The sequence below is a fragment of the Macaca mulatta genome, chromosome 11 (genome assembly GCF_049350105.2).
Source record: "Macaca mulatta isolate MMU2019108-1 chromosome 11, T2T-MMU8v2.0, whole genome shotgun sequence".
NCBI lineage: Eukaryota > Metazoa > Chordata > Mammalia > Primates > Cercopithecidae > Macaca > Macaca mulatta.
The window spans coordinates 61,116,811-61,141,737 of NC_133416.1; the positions used below are offsets into that span (position 1 = coordinate 61,116,811).

Sequence of the window (24,927 nt, forward strand, 5' to 3'; positions counted from 1 at the left end):
GAGAACACTAAAGATGGAAGATGTCAGGATAGCAGCCGCCGTCCAGGAGGTGAGTTCCCAAGCTAGTAGAAGAGGCCTAGTGGCCCTTCTCAGAGGCTGGGCTGTGGGAGTGGAGAGATCAAAGTAGAGCAGGTTCCAGAGGGATGAAGGGACCTCCAGGAGCCCAGAGAAGTGGAAGGAACGGAAAAAGGAAGGGAGGGGATTGGACAGGTCCAGGGAACTCCAGGATCAGCCAGTTTTCTTTCGTTCTCTACCAGCATCACCCTCTGCAGCCCATCTGGAATTTTTTCCAAGCATGTGGGAGGGTCTTCCACACAGACACACCCTCAAGGGTATACCCTCTCATATGCCCTTTCGGAACCCCCAATCCCTACCTATAAGTGGCCTCTCTCAAATATCCCTTTCTTGGCTAGCCCAGGCCCTGTCCTCCTCTGTCCTCCACAAATCTCCTCCTCCATCGGCAACCTGAACCTTGGACAGGAAAGGGCCCCCAAATCCTTTGCCTGCCCTATAAGGCCCCAAGTCTGGGCCAGAATCCAGACCCCATGGTGGTGAGGCTCTTTGTTCTCCTACAGCCTCAACCCACCCTCTCCTTTTTTAAAACTGGAATTTCTCCCATAAAAAGCGGGTGGGGAGAGCAGGAGCTTCAGAGCTTTAAGCTCCCCCCCCACCACCATATGGAGGAAACAGAGAAAAGGGAGAGAAATAATCTGATACCTAATTTTCAGAGGAGAAAATCTGGGCATTGAATCAGGGACACAGCAACGCCATTTCTTTCATCCTTCTCCCTAGTCTAGCACTGAAGCTACACCCAGCCCTCAAATGTGTGCATCAGGCTTGCACCCTCCGCTTGCAAATGTTGCTAAGTTACACCTCTGACTTCGTCTTAGATACAGTGGGGCGTGAATTCCACCCCTCAACTTCAGAAAGACACAGACATCTGCTTCTTCATTTTTCTATATTTTCCTGGGGGGTGTCTTTGTAAGTAGAGTAGGAAAACCATGTCAATTAAAAGTGTATACAGACAGACAAGCAGAGACTTTTATTTGCATACAGAGGATTTAAGCAGAGAGCTGGTTATCTTTAGGAACACATTTGGGCTGTGTCCACAAGGCCGTGTGCTGAAACAGTGCAGGCAGCCTGCACCCATCCCTAAACCCACAGGCACGCACGCACGCGCGCGCGCACACACACACACGCTTCCCGCGAAAAGGCACATTAAATATCTCCTTTTTGTGTTGCAGCATTTAAAAGAAAACATTTCAGAGTCGAACTTAGCCGAGAGCTCGGTGCATGGGCGGTAGCTGAGGGCAGAGTGGCTCCTGTCGCTCCGCGATGTAGAAGTCCCTTTGAAAAAGCAGCCGGGAGCAGAGCCGGGGCTTCCCGACGAGGCTGAGGAGCTGTTTTCCATTTTCCTTCCGTATAATTAAATGCTCCGTCTTTTTCCGCATACCAGCAGCTGGATTTTCTCTAAACTTCATCCACAGTCAAACCTCACCGCCTAATCCCGGAAGGCCAGCGGGACGAGCCCGGGTGAGCACTGCAGCTGAGGGTTTCAGCGCCAGGCCCTAGAAAGGCTTTCTAGGGCGAGATCGCCTTGGAGATGTAATTACTACGTTTCTAGTGGTGCATATTCTCCTGGAGTGTTTAATTTGATTTTATTTGTGTCTCAGCGAGATCCACATTTTTTTTCGGGGGAGGGGAGAGAAACCACCCCAGGCTTAAAGTTAATTAACCAACAAGGCTTTACTTTCCACCGCCCTCCTGCAAGCTCTTTCTTCGGCGCCTCCCTCCCCGATCCCGGCGCCCCAGACTTGGTGACTGCGTTCGCAGGCACGAAAGGTCTTGGGGAACCAAGCGAAAGAAGAGGGAATTGTTCAGAGCACGCGGACTTCCCCAGTCGCCTTTACTGCCCTTAGCCCAAACTTTCCCCTCCAGCCTTCCTACTCCTCCAAGTCGCTTTGGAGGCCTACAACTTCGGCTGGTCTTCTTGAGGAAGAGGACTATGGTTCCCTTTCTTTCTTCTCGCCACTACATTTTGGCCGCATAGTGCTCCTAATAAATGGAATTGTAAAGTTGCTAGGTTAATTAAATCTATATCTCATTGCAATAGGAATAGTTAATGCCCTTATATAAACCTGGAAAAGACCATACTATTAATTTTATTTATTGCTTGGCCACCCTGCACCCAGATCCTTCACGCCGTTCTGGTTCCTACTCCCGCCATTCTGGTTCCTCCTCCCAAAGGCTGGAGATGTGTCTTTGAGTTCTGGCCCACGGAAAACGGGTCCGGCTTTGGGCCTGACCAGGTAGGGAGCCCCAAGAATGGGATGGGCATTTCAGGCCCTTTGTTTCTCCTGGCAGTCCCGCAGAACCCTGTCCACAGCGCCCCAGTTCTTCCACCTGGGCGCAGCACTTCGCAGAAGGGGAGGCCGGGATCTGGGTTCCATCTTTACTACCCGCGGCTGGAAAAAGACAGGCCTCCCTACCCACCCACCCCCACCAGCCAGGCCTTAAGCAAGGGGGCCAAGGTCACACGACCCAGTCTAGACTTGGCCAGGCCCTGTTTGCTCTCCTCGTTTTACCTTGACCTTGGACTCCAGCAGCAGGATAAGCAGTTTCCTAGCAGAGCCGGCTCCCGTCAAGACCCTATCTTCCACTGGGCTCATCTCTCCTCGCCCCTCCGTCATTGCCCTCAATACACACTTGAGCTGGTCTCCTTATGTCTCAACCGTCTTTCTGTTGTATTTTTCCTTCTACCGCCAGCCCAGCCCGCAGCCTGCTTTCCGAACTCTGAGCTGACTCTTCTGGCTCAAGATCACGCGGATAAGAATTACTATCCTAATTCACCGATGTCCGGGTGCTGTCAACCGTCAAACACCACCTTCTCCCCACAAAGAGGAGGGAGGTGGCCCGAAGGGGTCTCTGCAGACCTGTCCATTTGCTTTCCATTTGAGGGGTGCAGTAGGTCTGGCTGAGCGAGGCGCTACTGTGTGGCCATGGCCTGTGCGCTGGCTACACACGAGCACTCAGCATTTAAAACCTGTGGCAGAGGCAGGAAAGAAGGAAACGCTGCAGCCCCTTTCCCCTCTTATTTTTCTCTCTTCATTACTATTTCTCAGGGAGGTCCTCTGCTGAAAGGGAACTTAATTCCACGGAGATACTCCCTCAGAAAGGGGTGACTCTATTGAGGCTCCTGACAAGTTGGGAGATTGGGAGGAAAGAAGGGAGAGCTTTTGAAGAATCAGTAAGTTGGTGTTAATTTTTTCTTTGAAGTAGGGGGCAGTTTTAGATCATGAAACTATTCCGCACTAAAAGAGGGTGACCTAAGAAAGCCGTGGGAGGTCCAGTGAGGGTATTCAAACTGGGGACCAGACTCCTGAGGGCAGAGGTGGGTTCTGCAGGGTCCCCAGAGTGGCGCCAGAGAGGTCCCTCGAAAGGGGTAGCACTGAATCTCCCCCATTTTCCACGTTCTCTTTTGTATAGCTATAGAAGAGAGCGCTCTCTCCTTCGCATCCAGGGCTTTTAGCTTTCCCAGGCTGAATATTGCGCCCCCACCACCCGCATTTCTTTAAAAAACCTCACTCTGAGATTTTTTTTCTGTTGCATATTGAAATATCAGTCTATTCTATTGTTTTTATTTCCCTCGTTTTATTCTTTCTCCATTTATTGCTGAGTCTATTCCATTGCTTCACAATCCCCTGCCCCAGGTGATGAATTCTGTATTTGGGGGTTGTCACACCCCTCTCCGCTTGAGAAAAATCCAGCGAGGTAAAGGAGAGTGTCCTTTTCAGACATCTGGGGTTCTGGGGAAAGTGGCTGCAAGTAGGAAATGGAAACACAATCCCGGCATCAAAGGCTCACTACGCGGCATCGGGTTCTTTCCAGCCGCGAGCGGAGTGGAGCTGCCAGGGCTGGAGCGCTCCTGCCTGTTTTCTATTATCTTCATTTATTATTCTTTACAATCTGGTTTCTTCCCCACCGTTAGCTTCAAGCCCCAATCCAGAGACTTGGGCAGTCACAGTGATCGGTTTGGGGATAGGGGTCTGTCTCCCCCATGCACATTCTATGCCTAGGCGGAGGCGCCCAGTTACAGCCCTCTTTGCGTCGGCCAAATTCAGCCTCCCCCACCCCCTCCCTGGGGCCGGCCAGGGGGCGGCTCCCTGTCCCTTTAAATCTCCCAGCTCCCGCCTCCTTTGGCCCAACTGAGATCCAATCAGCAGAGACCTTTTTCTTTTCGCCCCGCCCCACCTAGAGGGGCGGGAACCCCAGGAGACCTGACCCGGGCATCACGTGCGCAGAGAGTGTCACATGGGCGCGGGAGGGGTGCTGAGAGGTGGAGGGCGGGAACCGGCGGATTTCTTAATGAAGTCTCTCCGCATGCGTAGAGGGAATGGAGGGAGGGATGTGGACGCACTAGGAGGAGGGGAGGGGTGGAGAGAAAAGAGGGGAGGGATGGGGGAGGGGAAAAAGGAGCGAGGTGTCTCCCTTGCTCGCTGCCTCTGGCAAGTGGAGTTTTTAAAAAGCTCCAGCAGATCATGTCATGACGACTTCGCTGCTCCTACATCCACGCTGGCCGGAGAGCCTTATGTACGTCTATGAGGACAGCGCGGTGGAGAGCGGCAGCGGCGGCGGCGGCGGAGGAGGCGGCGGCGCGGGCGGAGCGGGGGGCGGCTGCAGCGGAGCGAGCCCCGGCAAAGCCCCTAGCATGGATGGTCTGGGCAGCAGCTGCCCAGCCAGCCACTGCCGCGACCTGCTTCCGCACCCGGTGCTGGGCCGCCCGCCGGCTCCCCTGGGCGCCCCTCAGGGCGCCGTCTATACGGACATCCCTGCCCCGGAGGCGGCGCGCCAGTGTGCCCCGCCGCCCGCGCCCCCCACCTCGTCCAGCGCCACCCTGGGCTACGGCTACCCCTTCGGGGGCAGCTACTACGGCTGCCGCCTGTCGCACAACGTGAACCTGCAGCAGAAGCCTTGCGCCTACCACCCGGGCGATAAATACCCGGAGCCGTCGGGCGCCCTGCCGGGTGACGACCTGTCCTCCAGGGCCAAGGAGTTCGCCTTCTACCCCAGCTTTGCCAGCTCCTACCAGGCGATGCCCGGCTACCTGGACGTGTCGGTGGTGCCCGGGATCAGCGGGCACCCGGAGCCGCGTCACGACGCTCTCATCCCCGTCGAAGGCTATCAGCACTGGGCTCTCTCCAATGGCTGGGACAGTCAGGTGTACTGCTCCAAGGAGCAGTCGCAGTCCGCCCACCTCTGGAAGTCTCCCTTCCCAGGTAAGGAAGGGACCCGAGCGCCGCCGCCGCCGAGGACCCCTCCCCGCCCTGCCTGCCCCGGGGCTCCGCGCCCCAGCCACCCCCGCCGTCTGGCCCCGGCGCGCCCGCTCGGCTGGGCTGCCTATGGAGCCGGCCGGGCGAGCTACACTGAGGAATGCGCCGGGGAAGAAATCTGCTCCGACACGTTTTCTGTAGCTGCCCGGCGGAGAATGAAGCAATCACAGGCGCCCGAACGCCGGGCCGCCGGCTCTGCTCCGTTCGGTGGCTCGCCTCCGCCTCCACTCGCCGGCCGCAGCCTCCCGCCGGGCTCTTGGCCCCTAAACCCGCTTCCGGCCAGGGATGGGGGCAGGGTGGGCCTATAGTGCCTTGGAATCCAGGACAAAACCCCCAACCCACCGAATAAGTGGGGAGGGGGGAGAATAAGAACCCCCACTTTCTTTGACAGAATTTGCAGGATCGTTCAGGCACTAGACAGTATTTTTTAAATAGGGGACTAATTTGCTGGGGTCTACAGAAATGTGGAATTTCTTTTTTTCCTTTCTTGGCATATTTAAAAATCTGGCCACGAATTTCCTGATTGTTGAGGGAACAGAAGATCCAAAATCTCTGGAGAGGGAGTGGAGAGGAGGCTCGAATCCCTCCCCAGCAATGTAAAGTTTTCCTTGCCTCTCTGGTATATTGAGCTCAAATTTATAGACATTTCCACTGCCAACTCCCCCATATGTGGTCGAGAAAGAGAGTTAGTTATTGGTGCCCCAAACACAGAAAGAAGGGCGTGGGGATGAGAAATGGGAGAGGAAGACCTGTTCAGGGGCTTCTGGGGTCCAGGCCCAGGCTGGGGACCCCTTGGTCTTGTCTGGCTAAGTACGGGAAGGGAGAATTCATTCCCCTCTTGTTCGGTCTCCAGTTGAAGAGAGAAAGGATCCTGCAAATCCGGCCGCTCTCCTTACAAGACCAGTCCCAGGTTTCCCAAAACCACACCAAGAACTTTGGATCCTGCCCTGTGCTGAGAAATCAGGATTCCAGTCTAGGGAGTCCAGTATTTGAGTCTGTTCTCCCTGTAAGAAGAGCTCAGTGGGAGAGCGTTCTCCCTTCTGATACCTACAGAGGTCTTTGGGGGCTGGGGGCCCAGGGCAGCCACAGATGTCTCCCGACAGTGCCCAGCTCCCCGACCAGTTCCACATGCCAAGCTCAGGGATGTTTTCCTTGGAAAGCATAGACCCAAAGACCTCGTAAGGGTGGGCCTGAAATTCCTCTGCATCCGGAATTGGAAGCGGAGGTAGGTGGTTTAAAAAAAAAAAAAAAACCGAATGATATTAGAGAGTGCAGCAGATAACATTCTTGTGAATATTACGAAATTACTTAGTATAATACAACTCAATACCAGGGTATGACCTGCACTAGGCACCGTGACTTCTGATTGCCAGAATTAAGGATGGTACAATTTTAGTACATGGTATTATGCATCACCTACCCTGTATTGGCTATAATATTTTTATATAATATGATTTCTTTTATTAACTACCTAATATGAAATATACCATAATACATTTCTAGAAGATAGGCAATTCACATGTTCATAATACAGCAATGTATTTTAGAGAGATGGCCCTTTAATTCTCTGTCTCGCCAAAACACAAAGCTTCTTAGGAGATTGGGGTCCAGCAGGAATTCCTGGGGCAGGGAAGCCAATGGGCTATGCCAAGGGGCTAAGGGGTAAGGTAGCAGGTGCCCACCAAACCCACTGTGTGGGTGGGGGCACAGGCCCATAGCAATGTGCAATGGGTTTAGAGTGAAGAGGTAGAAGAGAAGGGGCTGTTCTATGTATGAATGTGGTGTGGAGTAGGGGTGAAGGATTGGAGAAAAGCTGAGAAATATCTTTGAGCAAAATAAACATCTCAAAGATTCCCAGGAAAAAAAAAAACAAAACAAACAAAAAACAATCTCCACTAAAAATAAATACTTTTTTGATCACAGCCTCCTAGAGAAAAATAACTTTGAAATAAAAAAGTATAGCCCAATTGAGATTTAATACACTTGCAAATTATGGCATGGAAATGGATATAAAACCTAGCATGCCTCAGCAGCTATGTGCTCCCACAATCCCCGTGTGGAAATAGAATTGGGCTGATGTATCAGTGAGTGCAGAGGTACAGGCAAGAGGCAGATGAATAAGAAATTATCTTCAGACACTCTCCATCTTTCTACCCACTCAGAGATCTTTTAGAAGTAGTGAGATTTCAAGATAACTCTGTCTATGCAATTGTGGTTTGTTCGGCAACATGTAGGCATAAACACCGCTGTCTCTCTACAGTGCCTCTGGCTCTGAGAAACCTCATCTGTGGCAGTCTGGGCTGGTTTGGGAGATGGAGGCAATTGTTCAGCAAGATCCAGATAATTAGGGCCAAGATGTGTCGTGGCTTCTTTCTTCTCCCAATTATACAGATTCTTGCTTTATTGCTCTGTTTTTGTGTTTTGTTTTGTTTTTTTTTTTTCTCTCTCTCCCCCTATGGTGAGTGTAGACTTTTTTTTTGTTTTTGGTTTTTTTGTTTTGTTTTGTTTTGTTTTTGGTTTTTTTTTGTTTTTTTTTTTTTTGAGAGGAGAGAGAGGCAGAAATTCCAGGAGGGAATCAGAAAGGGAGAAAAAGAGAGATGGGGTTCAGGAGACAGAAAGAGGGAGAAAGAAACAGTGGGCTCTTTGGGCCATACTAGAGGTCCTTACTGACAAGCCTTTGGATTTGGGTTGGGAAGAGTAGCAAGCTGGATTTCTAGCTGGACAAGGCACTCTTCAGAGCCCAGAGCTTGCTCGTGGGGGGCGGGTGGTCAAGAGTGGCTGGGCTGTGGGGAGCTAAACAGAGGAGCCCCCAAGCCCAAAAAGAAAGCCATGGCTGAGCATTGATATGATTTTTATTTACTCCTCAAAGGTGTCTATTCGGTTTCCAGGCATGAAGTCATTTGTGTATGTGATCTGGATGGATACTAGGGAAGGGGTGATTGTAAGACTAGTAACTAAGCCCCCACTCACTTTAGGCAGTGTATGCACATCTCCAAGTCTAAGCTACCGGATGTTTCTTCATCTCTACCTACCACTTCCTTTCCAGATAAGGCAGCAGACAAAGAAAGGGGGCTTCTTTGAGATGGCAAAACTGGAGTTATTTCCCCAGGAGGCCAAAGCAACCTGCAGTTGGTCTGATCCAGGACAAATTGGCTAAATCAATTCTTGGCATCCTATAGAGAAAAATCACCAGTTTAAACCAGTTGTCTACTTTTTAAACTGATTTTTTTTTAGGGTTGATTAAATCCCATTGGAAATTTAGAGCTAGAGTTTAGGAAACCAAAATTGGGTAGGTAATTGTAAGAGTTTAAAGAAAGTAAAGTAAAAAATTAGGGACAATTATTTGGCTAATTCAGAAACAAAAACCCACCTTTACCCTACTTTATTCTTCTCCAGGGAAAAGGAGGTGTTTTAAAGCTGGATTGTATCAGCTGGCCTATTTCCATTTTAAAACTTACTGTATCATTCTAAGAGTCAGAAAGTCTGCCTTTAAAATCTGGTTCTGCCACTTAGGTTATTTTACCCACTCTGAGCCTCAGATTCCTGATCTTGTAAAATGAGTTTAACAAAATAAGCCTGAAAAAATGTTCTGAGGATTAAAAACAACAATAAGAACAACAAAAGCAACAAACTCCTAGTATCACTACTTACCCTCTTCATTTTATTCTTGTCAACAAATCATCAATTTCCCAAATCATGGTTACATCCCTAAGAGTAAAACAAATTTGAGAACTGAGAGATTTAAAGACAAAAGGTCTTGTTCAAAAACAAATCCTTTTTAACCTAAAGGATCCATACTGTTTAAATAAAGTTATTTTGTTTTTAAGATTTTTTTTTTTAATCATGGTTTATTCACACAGAGGCAGAGAAAAATGCCAGGTCCAACAGTTTTCCTGAGAAATTGTCACCAGAAGACAGTCAAAAAAGGCCATTGGATCCCCTGTCTCCCATTTTCTTCCTGAGCATTTTATTTTCTCCTGTGTATCACTGTGACACTACTCTTCCCACTGTGTATAGATAAGAGTCCCTGAGAGAAAGCAGACCCAATGGGAATGGGTACAGGGAAAGTGTTTTGTGAGGGTGGGATGGAAACAAACATTTCAGAAAGAACTTTGTGTCTTCCCTCTGGGCTGTGTCTATAGTTTCAAAAGGCAGTAAGAATGAAGGGGAAACCCCAAATATTCAGCCCTCCTCATTAGCTTTCACCTAAAGTCTAATAATTACATGGAAAAAATTGAGGACTGAGCTATCCAGATAATCTCTCTAGTTCCCCACTTCGCCTTGAAAGTGTTGCTGTGACCTTTATTGACAGGGATGAGGGTGGAGTAGAAAATGGAGTTAGAAATGATATATATTGGTTTTAGTTTCTGCGAAATTCTCAGAGCCTAAAGAAACAGAACTGGTGGTATTGGTTTGGATGACAGGTATCTAGGGTTTAGGATTATGGTTGGTGCATGGGATGTAGACAGTTTCCTTCAGCCATGAAGGAATGGAGAGGGAAGGGGGTTGGAACAACCCCTGTTTTGGTGGGACTGTGGTGTGGACCCCCTACTTCCAGCGACACCTGATTCCCTATATCTCAGGTTCAGGACCCCCCACCTTGGGTGTTGTTAGGTGGTTCACAACATTGGACCCCAATTCCTAGAGCGTGGACCTCCAAGCAGGCTGGCTTCACCTGGACACTTATCTTCTATCTGTGCCTCACATCCCTAACATAGGGCCACTGTCCAAAGGCATGAAGACCCATCTGGTGATCTGGGCCCACTGAAGCTGACCCCCTGCCTGCCGTGCCCTCCCTGAAACATATAGCAGAATGTCTTCCTCTGACAACGGGGCAGAATATAAACTAATAAGCACCCAAACGATCTAACTCAGGAAGGAGGGCTTTTTCTGAGTATCTGAAATTCTGCAAGCATGGCAGGCCAGGCTGGAACTTGGAGGGCCCCTTCTAAGCGTACAAGGATCCTAATATCGAGTGCTGTGCAGAGCCATATTGGGGCCTGAAACAAAAGAGAAAATCAGTAATACTGAACCCATGTTTATTTTTTTAATTGATACTGTGTTCATCATGGATGTTTTTGTATTCGTTTTGCTTTTGTAAACGTTGCATTAAAATATCGTCTTGATTACTGAATTTTTGGCGCCCCCTCCCTTAAACCTTGAGCCCAATGGCCTCACCATAGTTGTGGTCTTGCTAAAATAACAGAAATGAAAAGCATTTGGGATTTCATTATGCGGAGCAATCCTCTGGCCCCGTTGAGCCCCTGCCAGAACTCTGTGCCTAGGCAGCCTCCGGTCCTCTAGGCCAGTCCAGCCGCGTGCCTCACTTCTTCTCGCTTGCCTTATCTCCCCGCAGATGTGGTTCCCCTGCAGCCGGAGGTGAGCAGCTACCGGCGTGGGCGCAAGAAACGTGTGCCCTACACTAAGGTGCAGCTGAAGGAGCTAGAGAAGGAATACGCGGCTAGCAAGTTCATCACCAAAGAGAAGCGCCGGCGCATCTCCGCCACCACGAACCTCTCTGAGCGCCAGGTAACCATCTGGTTCCAGAACCGGCGGGTCAAAGAGAAGAAGGTGGTCAGCAAATCGAAAGCGCCTCATCTCCACTCCACCTGACCACCCACCCGCTGCTCGCCCCGTCTATTTATGTCACCGCTTTGTACCATAACCGAACCCACGGAAAGATGCTGCGCGGGTGCAGAAGAGTATTTAATGTTAACGAGAGAGAAGAACCGCGCCGCCCGGAGGCAGAGAGGCTCCATGGCGGCGGTGGGCCATCCCCAACTCCCTATCCCATCCGCAGCCTCTACCCCCATCCAGATGGGACTCACCCGGCTTCAACAGCTTTGGAAATAGGTCCCGGGTGGGCCGTGGGAGGAAGGCTGTCGACCTCTACTCCTCCTTGTGCTCACCTTGCCAGAAAGTCCAGTGGCAGTGCAGAGCCCAGTCATTCCAACCAAAGCAGGGTTGGGGAATCCCGAATGGCCCCAATTCTTTCCTCATCCTATCACCAGGCTAGTAGAGGACCCTCCCTAAGGGCGCAGCTTTGGCGCAGGATCTGTCCAGCTCATACTTTCCTTCGCTGTCCCTCTCGCACTCCTTAGGCAAGATTTCCCAGTAAAGATTTTCTGTGCATATTTTAAAAGTCGTGTTAACATTCATGATAATTATTAGGGATCTGGCAGCGTGATTGGAGTATGGATGGTTCCCTGGAATCAACGCAGCCCCTATGCTCCATCCCAACCAAGAAACTGCATTTCTTGGGGCCAGGTGGGGGCTGCCTTTGCCCCACTGCCTCCCCTGTTCTGCTCTCTCAGTCAACATGTGGAAATCCAAGGAGGACAAAGACTCCAGCCACGCTGCTAAATAGGGCTTCTCTCTCCTCTCTCTTTCTCTCTCTAGGTGGTAAGGTTGGGGATTAGGCCAGGCACAGAGAAGCAGAACTTTTTTTCTAAGGATAAACATCTCTTCCAAGAGGATGGAGAATGGGTTCCTCAACAAAGTCCCTTTCCAGTCACCTTTCCATCAAGGCACTAGCTCCGGAGGGACTCCTCACACTTTCACTTTTACTGATTTCCAGAGGAAAGCTAGAGGATCTAGTTCAGGAGGCAAGAAAATCTAGCCCTCAATTAGCTAAATGAGCTAAATGTAGATGCTGCCTAACAGTTCCCTCCTCAAAGACCACCTTGGTGCTGTGGGGGTCCCTTGCCTCTTCCCTTCCCACTGGTGCATTACAAAACAGTGTTCTTTTGAAATGTTCATCAGAAATAGGCTTTTTTTTAAATGTTGTGTATCTGTATATAGTATTGTGATGTCTGAATGACGATGTACTGAATGCAAAAAGGAAAAAAAAACCCCACAAACATGTTTTTAAAATAAAATATCTTTTTTTGCCTTGATTTTATTGCTTAGACTCTTTCTGAAGTGTCTTCTGTTCACTGCCTCTTCAGGACAGTCTACTATGCCCTGATTCTGCCAGAATGATCAGGGGGCGGAGTATAGACGTCATTCCCAGCTGGGTGGATTCCAAACCCTTGTTTTGCTCCACTTAAGTTTTTGAGTTATCTATACCGTCTATATAGGAGAAAACTTCCCATCCTGATGCCCAACTTAGTTGAGTGTATGTTGAGGAAGGAAAGATGTAATTGGTGACTGAAAGGCCTGGAAGCAGGTGAGTAACAAAAATACATTGATGGTCACTTTAATAATTGGGGCTCAGATCTGTTTCTGGGTACTGAGAAAGTGGCATCCCAGCTGGGAAGTGGGTGAGGTAAACATGGTGGTGGCCGGCGGCAGCAGGGAACTAACCTTAGGCTCCTGGTGCCCTATGGCCCCCAGAGGGCCCCAGATACATTCAGCCAGTTCAGGACTGGAGTTGGGGCTGGGTTGGGGTCAGCACAGCCTGGAAGGGCACCTTCAAGCTCAGCTTTTCCTGGCTGCACTATTTTCTTCCCCCCACTTAACCTATGCAGAGAGGCTGAGCTGCTAGGACCCCTTTGGCCCCCAGTTTGCCAAACCAATCCCACTTTTACTCTCCACATTCCTGGGAACCCCAGTCTTCGAGGCAATGAGGAGCCTATGTAGATGCTGCCACTAATTTGTTTTCCTGGTCGCGTCAGTGCCTATCTCCCTATCTGGCAGAGTTAATGAGATCATTAAGTTGTCAGGTTAAGAGACTTTTTAAAAGCAATATAGCCTAAAACAATGTTATCTCAGATTAAATCTTTACTGCAGCAATTTTTATTTATATGTAATATTTTTCCTCTCCTGAGACGCAGAAACACTGGAGATGTCAGGTTGGAAATCAGAGTTCTCCATTCTCCCTTTGTCTGATGGGGCTGAAGCTTTAACAATTTCATTTAAATAAATATTCCTGGGGGTTAAACACATGCACATTTTGCGCGCGCACACACACGCACACGGAGGCTGAGAGACAAAGAACCTGAAGAATTTGCCCTCTGTGGAGGTTCTGCTACTGACGTGGCTGCCAGTGCTTCTGGGTCTCAACTCTGGATTAACTACTAGAGAGCCACACGCTGGGCAGTGGAGATTTGAGGGAGAATTTCCAGGAATAAGGTTCATTCTTAATTCCATCTCTCCTTTATCTCCCCACCCACCATCCCAACCTCTCTCCCAAAATCCCTGGGTTTCCCCTGAGATGAAAGGAATTGGAGACTGAGTGTGTGTGTTTGGTCAGAAAAAGAAACTGAGTAGACAAGAGGCCTGGGGCTCTCTTACTATGACCCCACCCTTCCTGACTGCTTTGGGTAGTCCCAAGCACAGCTGTAGGCAAACTGGAAATTGGGGATTCTGATTAAAGAGAAGTCTAGAGTTCTCTGAGGAATCCCTCTGCTTCTCCACACAAACCCATTTATAATCATATGAGGTAGTCATCCCATACTGAGGGAACCACCCTAAGGCTCTAGAAGGGAATAATGTAAAAAAAGAAGAGGAGCCAGGCACAATGGCTCATGCCTGTAATCCCAACACTTTGGGAGGCTGAGGCGGGTGGATTGCTTGAGCTCAGGAGTTTGAGACTAGCATGGAAAACATGGTGAAACCCTGTCTCTACCAAAAACAGAAAAACTTTGTCTGGCATGGTGGTGCATGTCTGTGAAGTCTGAGGTGGGAGGATCTTTTGAACCCTGGTGGGGGGCGGGACGGTGGAGGCTGCAGTGAGCTGAGATCTCACCATTGCACGCCAGCCTGGGTGACAGAGTGAGACTCTGTCTCGGAAGAAGAAGAAGGAGAAGGAGGAAGAAGAGGAGGAAGAAGAGAGGAGGAGGAGGAGAAGAGGAAGAAGAGAGGAGGAAGAGGAGGAAGAGAAAAAAAAAGAGGAAAGCCTGTGCAGGCACACTACTGGTGCATTGGGACACTGGTAAGTCTAACAAGGATTACAGTTCCTGAGTGCCTGTGAGCCCTCGTGCGGTGCATTAAATATACCCAGATTTACTTTGGAGGAGTATCATGCCTGGATTTATTTGGAGATGACTTTCCCATAAGAGTAAGCAAACATTGTGTGAGTGTGTGTGAGTATGTGTTTTGGGGAGGCACAGTTGTGAAATGTACTATTCTTTCCCTGAATAAGGATTTTTTTCTTCAACACAACTCTGATTGTGCTTATCTCTCACCTTTCCTTCTCCCAAGAATTAGCATTGTCTTTGAGGACTCAATGAGATAGTTCATCTCTTAGTCATGTCTCTAATGTGTCTTTCTCTCCAAGGCCAGTCTCCTAGTGTTTGTGTTAAAAGTAAAACTAGGTGTGAAGGAAAATATGAGGGTACCGGGGATACAGGGTGATCTGAAGAGCTGGTGAAACCACTGTGTGGAAACACAGACACACAGAGGGACTGAGACTCCTGCTATCTTTCTCGTAATCTGATAGCACTCCCCACTCCCCCTATCTCCCTAGGCCGGAGCTGGGAGGCTCAGGCAGCCTAGGGCCTCACAGGACTCTCCATCTGGTGGTCACTCCCCGGGGCTGCCAGAGAGGGCTTCAAGAGATCCTTTGCTGAGCTTGGGGGAAAAACCCTTCCCCACTTACATCTAAGTCTCCAGACAGAGGCCCAGTAGAATGGGCCTTTCAGCTAGCAGTCCCACAGCCCGAACCCACCTGAGAGAACAAGGACAGCAGTTCTTTCCGCAGATGCCTCCATGACTGTCTGCTCCTGAGACCATCTGTTTCTGGGGTTGATCCACAGGCGGCTGGGTCAGCAGTGTGGGGACAGCAGGCCAGTGTGGGTGCAAGGCAGGGACAGGCCCTTGGGGCAGCCGCTATCTCTCCAAACAGCCCTCCCATTGGAGGTGGGGTCCTTGTGGCAGGCAGCCCCTTCAGTGGCTCCATCTGTTCAAAAGAGAACTCCCCACCCTAGGATCTGCCTGGATCTGTCCTGGGTGGTACTGGAGCCCACCCCCAAGAAAATTCCAAGAGTGGTTCAGGCAGATGTGTATCTAGACCTGCACTGGTGGAGAATTGAGGGGCCCTGGGGAGCCAGGGGCTTCTGGGAGGAGGAGGAGGGGGCCAGAGTCTTTTCACAACCAACCAGGCTCTTCCTCTTTTAGCCTTGACCGTGACTAGGTCTTTCTGACCTTGACATCACAGGGAGCACACGGAAGGCGGGGAGGGTGGAAAAGGCCTTGATCTTCCGGTGGCCAGCGAAGGGGAGGGCTGCTTGCCCCCTTGATGCGCCATCCCCCTTCCCGCCGGAGCTCGCCGCCTCTGTTTACACACAGAGGAGGTGTCGTCTCCAGTCTAGACAAGGGCGCTAATAACGCCCATAAAAGGCGGCCTCTCCAGAGATGCTCTGGCAACTCCGCTCCCGCGCGCCTGCCGCTGGCCGCTTTATCCACCTCCCCCCGCCCCGCCCTCCTCTGATACCTTGGCGAGGCCGGCGCACGGCCTTGGAGAGGGGGAATCCAGAAGGCTTCTAGAGGTTGAGAACTCCTATCCCTCACCCTTATGAACCTCTTCTGTCTCCAAAGGTAAGTGGACCCTCGTTCCTGTCCGCGCTCTCCCAGCCCAGCGAGCCCCGGAGTTGGTAGTCCATTCCCCACCCCCAACCGCCTCCAGGGCCCGTTGCTCCCACCCCAATCTGCCCGAGCCCCCCTCCTCTGCCCGGAACTGGGGCCCCGGGCTTGGAAAGCAGTTGTATAGCGGTGCTGAGCAGACCCTAAGCAGATCTCAGCTCCTCCCCAGAGCTGGGCCTGGCCAGTGGACAGGGTCAAAGCCAGAAAAGGACGCCGAGGAGCGAGGGCACACCGGGTAGTCCTCACCCCCTGACCCAGTTTAGAGGTCGGTGGAGACGTCTCACTGTTGCATTGCAGGCGTCTGTGGGTGTGGCATTTGATGTGATTTTTTTTTTTAACTTGGTTCCCACACCTTGCCTGACACTCAGTAATTCACTAGGTGGAGGAGATCCTCTGCTGGTGGAGGGGGAAAATGTCAGAGCTGCAGCCTTATTTAACTGTTAGCGCGCCACCGAAGGAAAAGACAAAACGGGGGAAGGTGGTCCATTTAGGGATGCTCATATTGGGGTGGAGAGATGGCCTCCCAGATGTCCTTGCCTGGGGGCTCTCACCTCCCCCGCATTTTCTGAGAGGCAATCGGGCTGGGATCTTTTGGAGACAGAGGACTAGAGAAGCCGCGGGAAAACTGGAGGAGGTAGGGGCTCCGTTGGCCCCAGGCTACTTGCCGGAGCCTAAAAGCCTGACTGGGCTCTGTCCTCCAGGCTGCAAATCCCTAGAAAGCAGCACCTGGGGAAGGGATTTCCCAATCTGCTCCTTACTTCCCAGGCACCCGCAGGAAGGGCTGGGAGCCAGGTGGGCTCCAACCCCTGAAGGAGCTTGGAAACCACGAAATAGGAGACTGAGCTCCCTATTCTACCCCCTACCCTTGTTTGAACCCGACAAAAGTCAGGTCCCAAACCCAAGTTGCCCCAAAGAGGCAAGACAGAGAGGGCTACAGGGTTGGGGGGGCAGGCCCTCCCACTCAGCCCCCCTTTCATCTTCCCTTCTCTCCGCGGGCCAAACCCCTGCTCACACCCCTTCTGGGGCTGACGCCCGGCCTAATTTGCATACAAGGCAGAACCGCTTTCTGCAAACTAGACAGTGACCTTGAACTGGGCCCCTGCGGCCTCTGGACAGACCATGGGTAAGGCAGTACTGCGCGGAATCACTCCCGACCATGGGTCTGCGGGGGAGCCAGAACGCAGTCGCTCACAGCCGATTCCCCGCGGCCTAAACCTCCAGCAGCCGCGTTGCCTCTGCCACCAGAATCAGCGTAGATTTTATAATTAACTCCTTTCGCCGGGCTCAGCCGCAGTGGAGGCTGCTAGGATGCAGGAGGGATGGAGGCACAGAGAAGGTGTGAGAGAGGCAGCGTTGCATCCAGCTGGAGGAAGAGCTGAGGGACGCAGGCTGCTTTGGTCTTTAAGGAAAACCTTGGACGGCATCCTTGCCTTCAGCTTTAATTAACCCTGAGTTAATGAGCGAGGCTTAGTCGAGCCTGGCCAGCTGCGGCGGGAGCCAGTGGCCCAGGGGCCAGCAGGCAGGCCACCGCTCTAGCCTTGTGATTTGATAAATGTGAGGGAGAGTTCGCACCAATCGCTCCGCGGTTCGGGTGCCTCGGCCCGACCACCTATAGTTTTGCGCGTGGTCAGCGAAATGTCGGCGGGTTAAGCCCGGCTGGAGTCCCTCCCAGTCTCCTCACCCAGTCCCAGCCTGCTTCCCGCTAGCAGCTCTCGCCGAGGCTGGATTTAGATTTGAAGGGTCTCACCCGAGCCTCCCGCCGGTCCCGGGGACCCAGGTTGGGAGCGGCATTTTTGTCTGAGCCCGATTAAAAAAACGGGTGCCTGAGCTGCGTGTGTCGCGGGTTTCCTTAACCGCAAACAGAGCCTCGGTGGTGCACCGGAATGCTGGACGCTTAGATTACCTGGGTCCTTGCCAGGGTCCTGAAAACCCCTAGGTTCCCAGTGGGTCTCAGGGAGCAGGACACTAGGGATGCGAATTTTGCTAGTGGTTGTCGGCAGCTCTCCTTGAGAGGAATCAGGGTCAGCAACAGAGAAGGAAGAGGGGTTTGTGCGTGCTTCTTTGCCCGCAGAGTCCAAAACCTGGGGAAAATAGCCCCCTTTGATGGGGCTAAATCAGGCTAGAAGAAACGCATGTCTGGAAGAAGGAAGCCTTCACCCAATCTTCATTTCTCCTGTGTTGCATCCGCCGCCCTGTGGCCACTGCTCCTCGCGCTCAGTGGCCTGGCTCGGGAGGGCAGCGAGCAGAGCTCCCGGCCTGGGATTTGCCTGCTGGGGTGGAGGGAATGGGGAGAGGCTGAGATCTTCCTCTCAGGGTCCCTTTTCTAGGAGATTGGAATTATCTAGGAAGGGAAAAGAGAACGAGGAGAATACTCCACCCCACAAAGGGTAGTGATTATTTGGCAAAGTCCAGCTCGGCATCCCTCACACCAACAATAGCGGCTGAGCGCAGAGGCCTGGAGAGCCTGGGCGGAGACCTAGCTGCCCGCACGATGTTCTGATTGAAATCAGCAGCAATATTAAAGTCACACCCTGTTTACCTTTATGACCAAAATAACCCTCAAATAAAATGTTTTTTAAAAACTGAAATTTCAATGGCGCTCATCAATACGGCTCGAGAAGGGGAAATAAGATGTTACAGATGCTGTGACCTGGAATTTGCAGCTGAGGGATATTCCTCTCCGCAGCCTCGAAGCCCCTTATCAATTAGGCACAAAAAGGCCAATCCAGGCTGAGTCTCCTGCTCATTCCTTGGCGCCACCGGCTCTAACCGAAGGTGACCGCTTCGGGTTTGCAGCCCATAGCTTGCCCTAAGTTCCGACAAGTGGGCCTAACGCGGGGCGGCTTCTGGGGGCGGGAGGGGCCAGGCCAGGCCGGGCAGCTAGGCGAGCAGGGGCGGGGAAGGGGAACCGGCCCTGCAGGGCGAGGGGCAGGCACCGAGCTGCGAGCTTCGAACTGCTCCGGGCAGGGCGGCGCCCGCGGGGACACATTTCTGTCGGAGTGAGCAGCTACGGTTTGGGATATGAAATCGCCCGGGGAGCGGTGGAATTCAAAGAATCTGCGTTTCTCTCTGCCGCGTCCTGCAGAGAAGAGAGGGGAGGGAGAGGAAAAAAAAGGGATAATCTTCTCTGCTTGGATCTGCTTTTGTAGCTTCGGCTTATTCTCAGGGTTTCTCTGATATTTAACTTTCACCTAAATGGGTTTGTTTTGCGTTCTCTCCGACTCTCTGTCTCCAATTTTCTTTCAATCTTCTGGTATTTTTTCGTATTTAGACGTTTACTGAACTATTTATCCAACCCTGTATTACTTAAGCCGTGCATTGGTTAGGAGCTCGAAAAATCACATGGAAATTCGAGTGTTTTCTCTATTAGACCCCAAAAGGATACATCTGGTTTGGGGGAGTTTTATTTTGTCTTTCTTTTTAATCCGCTTGGCTGTGTTCTGTGGACCTAGTTGAGATCGGATTGTGGTTTTGCAGATGTTGATTATTTCACCAATAGCCAGCATTGCTTCTCGGCCTTCTCTGGAGGGAGCTTCTGAGTTTTCACCATAAATATAATTTCACCCCCCAATAAGATAATTCTTCAAGGTTTTTCCCCCTCAATCCCAGCCCCCTCAGGAGGCAACCTATTGCGGGCCTCTGCACTGCTATCTGATGGTCCCAGGAGAAGGCCGGGCCGGGTCTGGGGTGCGGCTGTCTCCTCCGCAGTGAGAATTAGGCCCCTGTCAGGCCAGTTAAGCCCTGTTAGGGGGTCCAAAGATTTCCGCTGCAAAGACTCCAGGAGGCCCCCAGAAGCTCCTCGGTCCCCCGGAAATGACAGCAGAAGAGTAGTTCTAGCCCCCAGATTTTCAGGAGCAGGCAGGCAGGTCCATGCAGAGCTAGGCACCTCCTTTTGCTGCATTCTCTGCCTCTCTTTCGCATCCTTCCTCTAGCCGTGAGTGGAGGTGTGAGGCTGGGTGGCTCCCGGTTCCAGCGGAAAACCCGGCATTATCAGTTATCCTTGAGTACTGGGGAAGAAGACTCCAAATGTGTCTACAAATTCCTGGGGATAAAGAGCTGATAAAGAAGCGTGCAGCAGCAGCTGGGGCTGGGAGAGATAACGGCAGGGAAACCTGTCCTTACCCCCACTTCGCCTCTACTGTAAATAAACCCCGAGCCAAAGGGCTCATCCGTCTCCTTAAACAGCCAGTAAACTTTATATGACACAATATCTAATAGTAATTTATTGGGGAGATATTGTAAATTCCAACGGTTTTAGTTAATAAAGAACCTAATTAAAGAGGGGACGGGCTGTGCTTGGCCAGCGGTTGGCGATAAGATAATACATGGGGGTAGGGGGTGCAGGTTATAGGGGTGTATATATGCGGGCATTTTTTTGGTGTGTGTATGGTTTTTTTCTCTCTTGCTCCGTGTTGGGCAATTGCTTTACTCTCTGCGTTAGATTATATATATATATATATATATATATATATATATATATATATATTTTTTTTTTTTTTTTAAATCAGAATTCAGCAAATAAACCTGCCTCCGCCCTTTGTTCCCCCACTAACCCCCAGGATTGGGGAAGGGGGAAGTTGGAGTTGGTGCGGGATGGTAGGGGGGATCCGTTGTCCCCACCCCTCCCACTGGCGGCTGCGCCCACGTGAGCGGGGCGGCCAATGGGTGGCCGGTGCAGGTTTAACTATGTTTAATGTCAGATAGCAATAAAGTAGAAGCTGCCGGTCGGGCCCCGCGGAAATGGGCGAGCATAATCTCCTGAATCCCGGGTTTGTGGGGCCTCTGGTAAACATCCACACGGGAGACACCTTCTACTTTCCCAACTTCCGCGCGTCCGGGGCGCAGCTTCCCGGGCTTCCTTCGCTGTCCTACCCACGCCGCGACAACGTATGCTCCCTGCCCTGGCCGTCGGCAGAGCCATGCAATGGCTACCCGCAGCCCTACCTCGGCAGCCCAGTGTCTCTCAACCCTCCCTTCGGCCGCACGTGCGAGCTGGCGCGCGTGGAGGACAGCAAGGGTTACTACCGCGAGCCGTGCGCCGAGGGTGGCGGCGGGGGCCTGAAGCGTGAGGAGCGCGGGCGCGACCCGGGAGCCGGGCCCGGGGCAGCGCTGCTCCCGCTGGAGCCGTCGGGGCCGCCTGCGCTCGGCTTCAAGTACGACTACGCGGCGGGCGGTGGCGGTGGCGACGGCGGCGCAGGACCCCCGCACGACCCGCCCTCCTGCCAGTCGCTGGAATCCGACTCCAGTTCGTCCCTGCTCAACGAGGGCAACAAGGGCGCCGGCGCAGGCGACCCCGGCAGCTTGGTATCGCCGTTGAACCCCGGCGGCGGGCTCTCGGCCAGCGGTAAGGACCCCGGCCACTCACTCGGCGGATTCAAACCCGACATCTTACCAGGGCGGGCAGGGCAGGACTGAGCTAGGGACGCCTGGGGTAACAGAATGTGTGTCGAGGAAGAGCTTCTTTTAAAATGAAGTGCGGGTGGGGGGAGCCTATAAACATGTAAATACCCCCATAAAATAACTAGAGAGAGTTCCTTTTTCGTCCGCCCGCGGCTGGAGACGGCAGGGATTCCGGAGTTAGGGGATCCTGACGGGGACTCCCCAGGCCTGGGGGTGAGGAGGTAGGGACAGAAAGCCTGGCTCTAGTTCTCCCAGGCGCCTCTCCCTCCACCTTCCCACAGACCCCCGTTACTTACATTTCAAAAGAAATGCCAGTGGACAAATTTACTCTGCCACTCGCCCATGTCTGTTCTAACTGATCCGGGATCCAATCCTGAAGGATGTGAGAGGAATGGACCAGTAAATAGGGAAGAAGAAAATTGGGGAGAGGTTTGGGGAGAAAGAAGGGGCAGGGACATAGAAGGGTCATGAATACTGCAGCAGGAGCTAGGGTTGAGGAGGTAAGGGCAAGGAATGAAAGAAAAAAAGAGTAAAGAAGGTGGGGGAGTTGGTGGGGATGGGGGTCTGGGTAGAAGAGGGGATTCAGATGACTGGCGGCAAACAGAAGGCAGAGAAAGGGCCTGGAGTCCAGGCGTGAGGCCAAGGTGAAAGGGTCTGGGGAAGGGCCGAGGGCACTGGACTGGTCACCCTTTGATCCTCTGGCCAACCCCTGCCATTCATCTCCACCCAGGCGCGCCCTGGTACCCGATCCACAGCCGCTCTCGGAAGAAGCGCAAGCCCTATTCGAAGTTGCAACTGGCAGAGCTGGAGGGCGAGTTTCTGGTCAACGAGTTCATCACACGCCAGCGCCGGAGGGAACTCTCAGACCGCTTGAATCTTAGTGACCAGCAGGTCAAGATCTGGTTTCAGAACCGGAGAATGAAAAAGAAAAGACTTCTGTTGAGGGAGCAAGCTCTCTCCTTCTTTTAGCGGGCAGGACACGGGCGCCAGCCCCAGACTGAGCCTGTCCTTGGCAAAGAGCAAAAGAGGGGACCGCCTAGAACACAGTCCCCGCTTAGAACGGGCGTCTCTGGCAGGCCCTCCCTGGACATCGTCTTGTCTGTTTTGTTCGTGGTTCCCTCCCATACACACCCAAAACACCCTGCCAGGTCCCAGAGAGAAGGGAAGAAACCTAGCCAGGGAGAGCCGAAGCCTGCAGCTGCCCGCAGTTGGCAGGGCCAGGAAGGCTGAGGTGCTACGGGCTGGTTTATTTGAGGCGGGTCTGGGGCGCTGCACCTCCGCTGGGGATCTGGAGAAGCCGCGGCCCAGATGCCCCCTTCCTCTACTTCCCTTCTGTGGTCTTAATTCTCTTTGCCTGCAGGAGCAGACAGCAGGGCCAGTGGAACCAAGGCACCCCGACCTCACAGTCGGTGGGGTTAGAAGAGGCTGGGAGTAGAGAGGAGGGTGGAGGGTCAGCAGAGAGAGCTGAGGGGGTCAGGTGGCTCTGGCAGGGCTGGAGGAAGTGGGGAATCAAGGAGGAAGTGTGGTTTGTGAGAAAATGATCAGCAAGACCCGGAGCCTGCTTGGGTCTGGGTTCCCCAGGACATCCAGTGGGCTGAAGCTTGGGCGTTTGGCTGGCTGGGCTGTGGACAAGGACTATCAGCCTCATGTTCCCTCTAGGACCAGAACAGTGTCCTGGTTCCCAGCCCTCTCCTGAGCCCCCTGCCCGCAGGGGGCGAACATCTGTTCACAGGTGTGCTGCCATCCACTCTTTCGTTGCCTGTGGCGGCTGCGGGCCTGATGCAGCAAGCAGGGACCTGAGAGCCCAGAGGACACAGCCTCAGGTTCAGTAGCCACCCCAGAGGTCCCCACCTGGCTCTCCAGAAAGAAAGTCCAAGAGGCTGTAGATGGGGCTACAGAGCACCACACTGATTGGCCAGGCGAGTTTCTGGCAGCCACAGCGGAGGCCTCTGATTCTCCCTTCCCGGCTGGCGTTCATGGTCATGGCCGCTGGAGGCTGGACCAGAGTAATTTATGAGGCGGGAGGAGAATTCGCCCTTAAAGGGGCTACCAGTCATTGAGGCCCCACTCAGCCCCAGTTTCCCAGGCCGGTGACAATGAAGGAGGGGGGTGCTGCAGCCCCCCACCCAACTCCCTTCTTTTCCCCGCCCACCCCCCCAACATTGCCCTTTGTCTTCAGACTGGCTGCCTCTGCCTCCTGGCCCACAAACCTCCACAGCCTAGCACATGGACCAGAGCAGAGGGAGGGGCACAGCCCTAGAACCCACGGGAGGTCTGAGAATGGCTTCTCTGAGTGGGAAGGCCTTTCATCTAGACTCCTTCAGACCCCAGCCCCAGTCCAGTAGATGCTGGGCTGGCTTCAGAGAAAGGAGCAGTGAGAGAACCATCAACCTTTCTGCACTTCATTTTTATCCTTCTCTCCAAGTGTCCCCCAGCCTCCCATCTGCTGTCCCGCCCTTTCCAGGAGAAAGAGGGGTGAGAAGCAGGGCACTGATGGGAATTAACTGCAGCCTGGACAGTGTGAAACTGGCCTGCTGACTTGGAGGGTTTCCCATATGGGGAGAGTCTCCTCTAACAAACTCTCCAAGGGCAATCCACCGAGCTTTTTACTCTCCCACCAGCACAGAGCTTCTGTACAGGCAGAGGCAAAGGCAAACATATACACACAGCTGAGCCCAGCACAGCACTGGGCCCACCCCACCCTCCCTAGTGCACTTGCAAGCAGGCAGCCTCATAGTCCCCACATGGCCCAGCAGAGTGGAGATACAATCACATGCCTTCATCCCCCGCTAGATATCTGACACCTGACAATTTTTCAACCACACATACTTGTTTCACCCATGTACAAGTTCCCCCAAATTATCACCACTCCAGCTGTCTGCAGTCTCCTGTGGGCTTCCCCTGGGCATGAAGCATTCCCCACCTTTCCTGGTCACCACCCACTGTACCCCCTTTATGCAGCCCTTCCTGTGACTTCTGGGCTCTAGGGTGCTGGATTTGAGCTCTACCACTCCAAACTAACCTGATTCCCAACCTAATAGAGAAGAGAGACCAGAACACTCCAAAAGGAGTGAGGGGACAAAGATATGCAATATTCTCTTTCCATGTGCTTTAAACTTGACTTCTGTGAGCTTCTCTGTCAATCTGTGTCTTGTTCTCTGTGTCTGTCGCTGGTACCTAGTGTAGTCCCCGTGGATAGTTGCCCTTCCCCTAGCTGCCTCCCCAGCTCTCTGTAGTGTACTCTTCTATTCAAACATCTGTCTTTAGCACGTTTTCCCTTTATATAGTCCTTGTACAGAGTTGCTTCATCATATTAATATTGATAATAATAATAATTAAAACATGAATTATGATTATGTGATTTTTTGAAAACAAAAGTTCTACCCCAAAATAATGGGAGTCCCAGCCTTCTAGCTGTTCTCCACTCTATTTTCTCCAGCTCAGGTGAATAATAAAAATAATAAATGTATAATAATAATACAGGAAGAGTGGTTGCAGGGTCAACAAAAAATGTATAAGCAACCAAGATCTGTTGATGAGCTACCATCTCCAGTCCCAAGCAGTTATAGCAGAGAGAAAATTGGGCGGTAGTAGACTTGGGGGAGGAGAGGGAGCTTTGAGGAGTCATGGGGCCATAAAAATAATGTGGACAGCCTAAAGGAGGTTGAAACCA

The 24,927-nt window shown here is 52.1% G+C and overlaps 3 protein-coding genes and 1 long non-coding RNA gene across 6 annotated transcripts in view; 2 read left to right on the top strand and 2 right to left on the bottom strand.

Annotated features, from left to right (window-relative positions):
• Positions 1 to 24,927, bottom strand: part of ATP5MC2 (ATP synthase membrane subunit c locus 2) — a 494,192-nt gene that overhangs the window by 282,683 nt on the left and 186,582 nt on the right. The window lies entirely within an intron of this gene.
• Positions 1,020 to 5,277, bottom strand: LOC107000883 (uncharacterized). The gene is made up of 3 exons (XR_001448038.2): positions 5,105 to 5,277; positions 2,851 to 3,043; positions 1,020 to 2,055 (listed from the first exon to the last, which is right to left on the bottom strand). It is a non-coding gene; the product is annotated as an uncharacterized LOC107000883 (long non-coding RNA).
• Positions 4,544 to 12,226, top strand: HOXC13 (homeobox C13). Its single transcript, XM_001107932.5, has 2 exons — positions 4,544 to 5,276; positions 10,687 to 12,226. The coding sequence occupies exons 1-2, from the start codon at positions 4,544 to 4,546 to the stop codon at positions 10,941 to 10,943; spliced, it is 990 nt and encodes a 329-aa protein (XP_001107932.1). The 3' UTR covers positions 10,944 to 12,226.
• On the top strand, positions 20,595 to 24,597 carry HOXC12 (homeobox C12). Its single transcript, XM_001108042.4, has 2 exons — positions 20,595 to 21,198; positions 21,985 to 24,597. The coding sequence occupies exons 1-2, from the start codon at positions 20,595 to 20,597 to the stop codon at positions 22,221 to 22,223; spliced, it is 843 nt and encodes a 280-aa protein (XP_001108042.1). The 3' UTR covers positions 22,224 to 24,597.

Excerpts from the sequence above, each read along its gene's own strand:
- HOXC13 (XM_001107932.5), top strand. The coding sequence starts at position 4,544 with ATGACGACTTCGCTGCTCCTACATCCACGCTGGCCGGAGAGCCTTATG. Across the intron at positions 5,277-10,686 it reads CTGGAAGTCTCCCTTCCCAG|ATGTGGTTCCCCTGCAGCCG; the intron begins GTAAGGAAGGGA and ends ATCTCCCCGCAG.
- HOXC12 (XM_001108042.4), top strand. The coding sequence starts at position 20,595 with ATGGGCGAGCATAATCTCCTGAATCCCGGGTTTGTGGGGCCTCTGGTA. Across the intron at positions 21,199-21,984 it reads CGGCGGGCTCTCGGCCAGCG|GCGCGCCCTGGTACCCGATC; the intron begins GTAAGGACCCCG and ends ATCTCCACCCAG.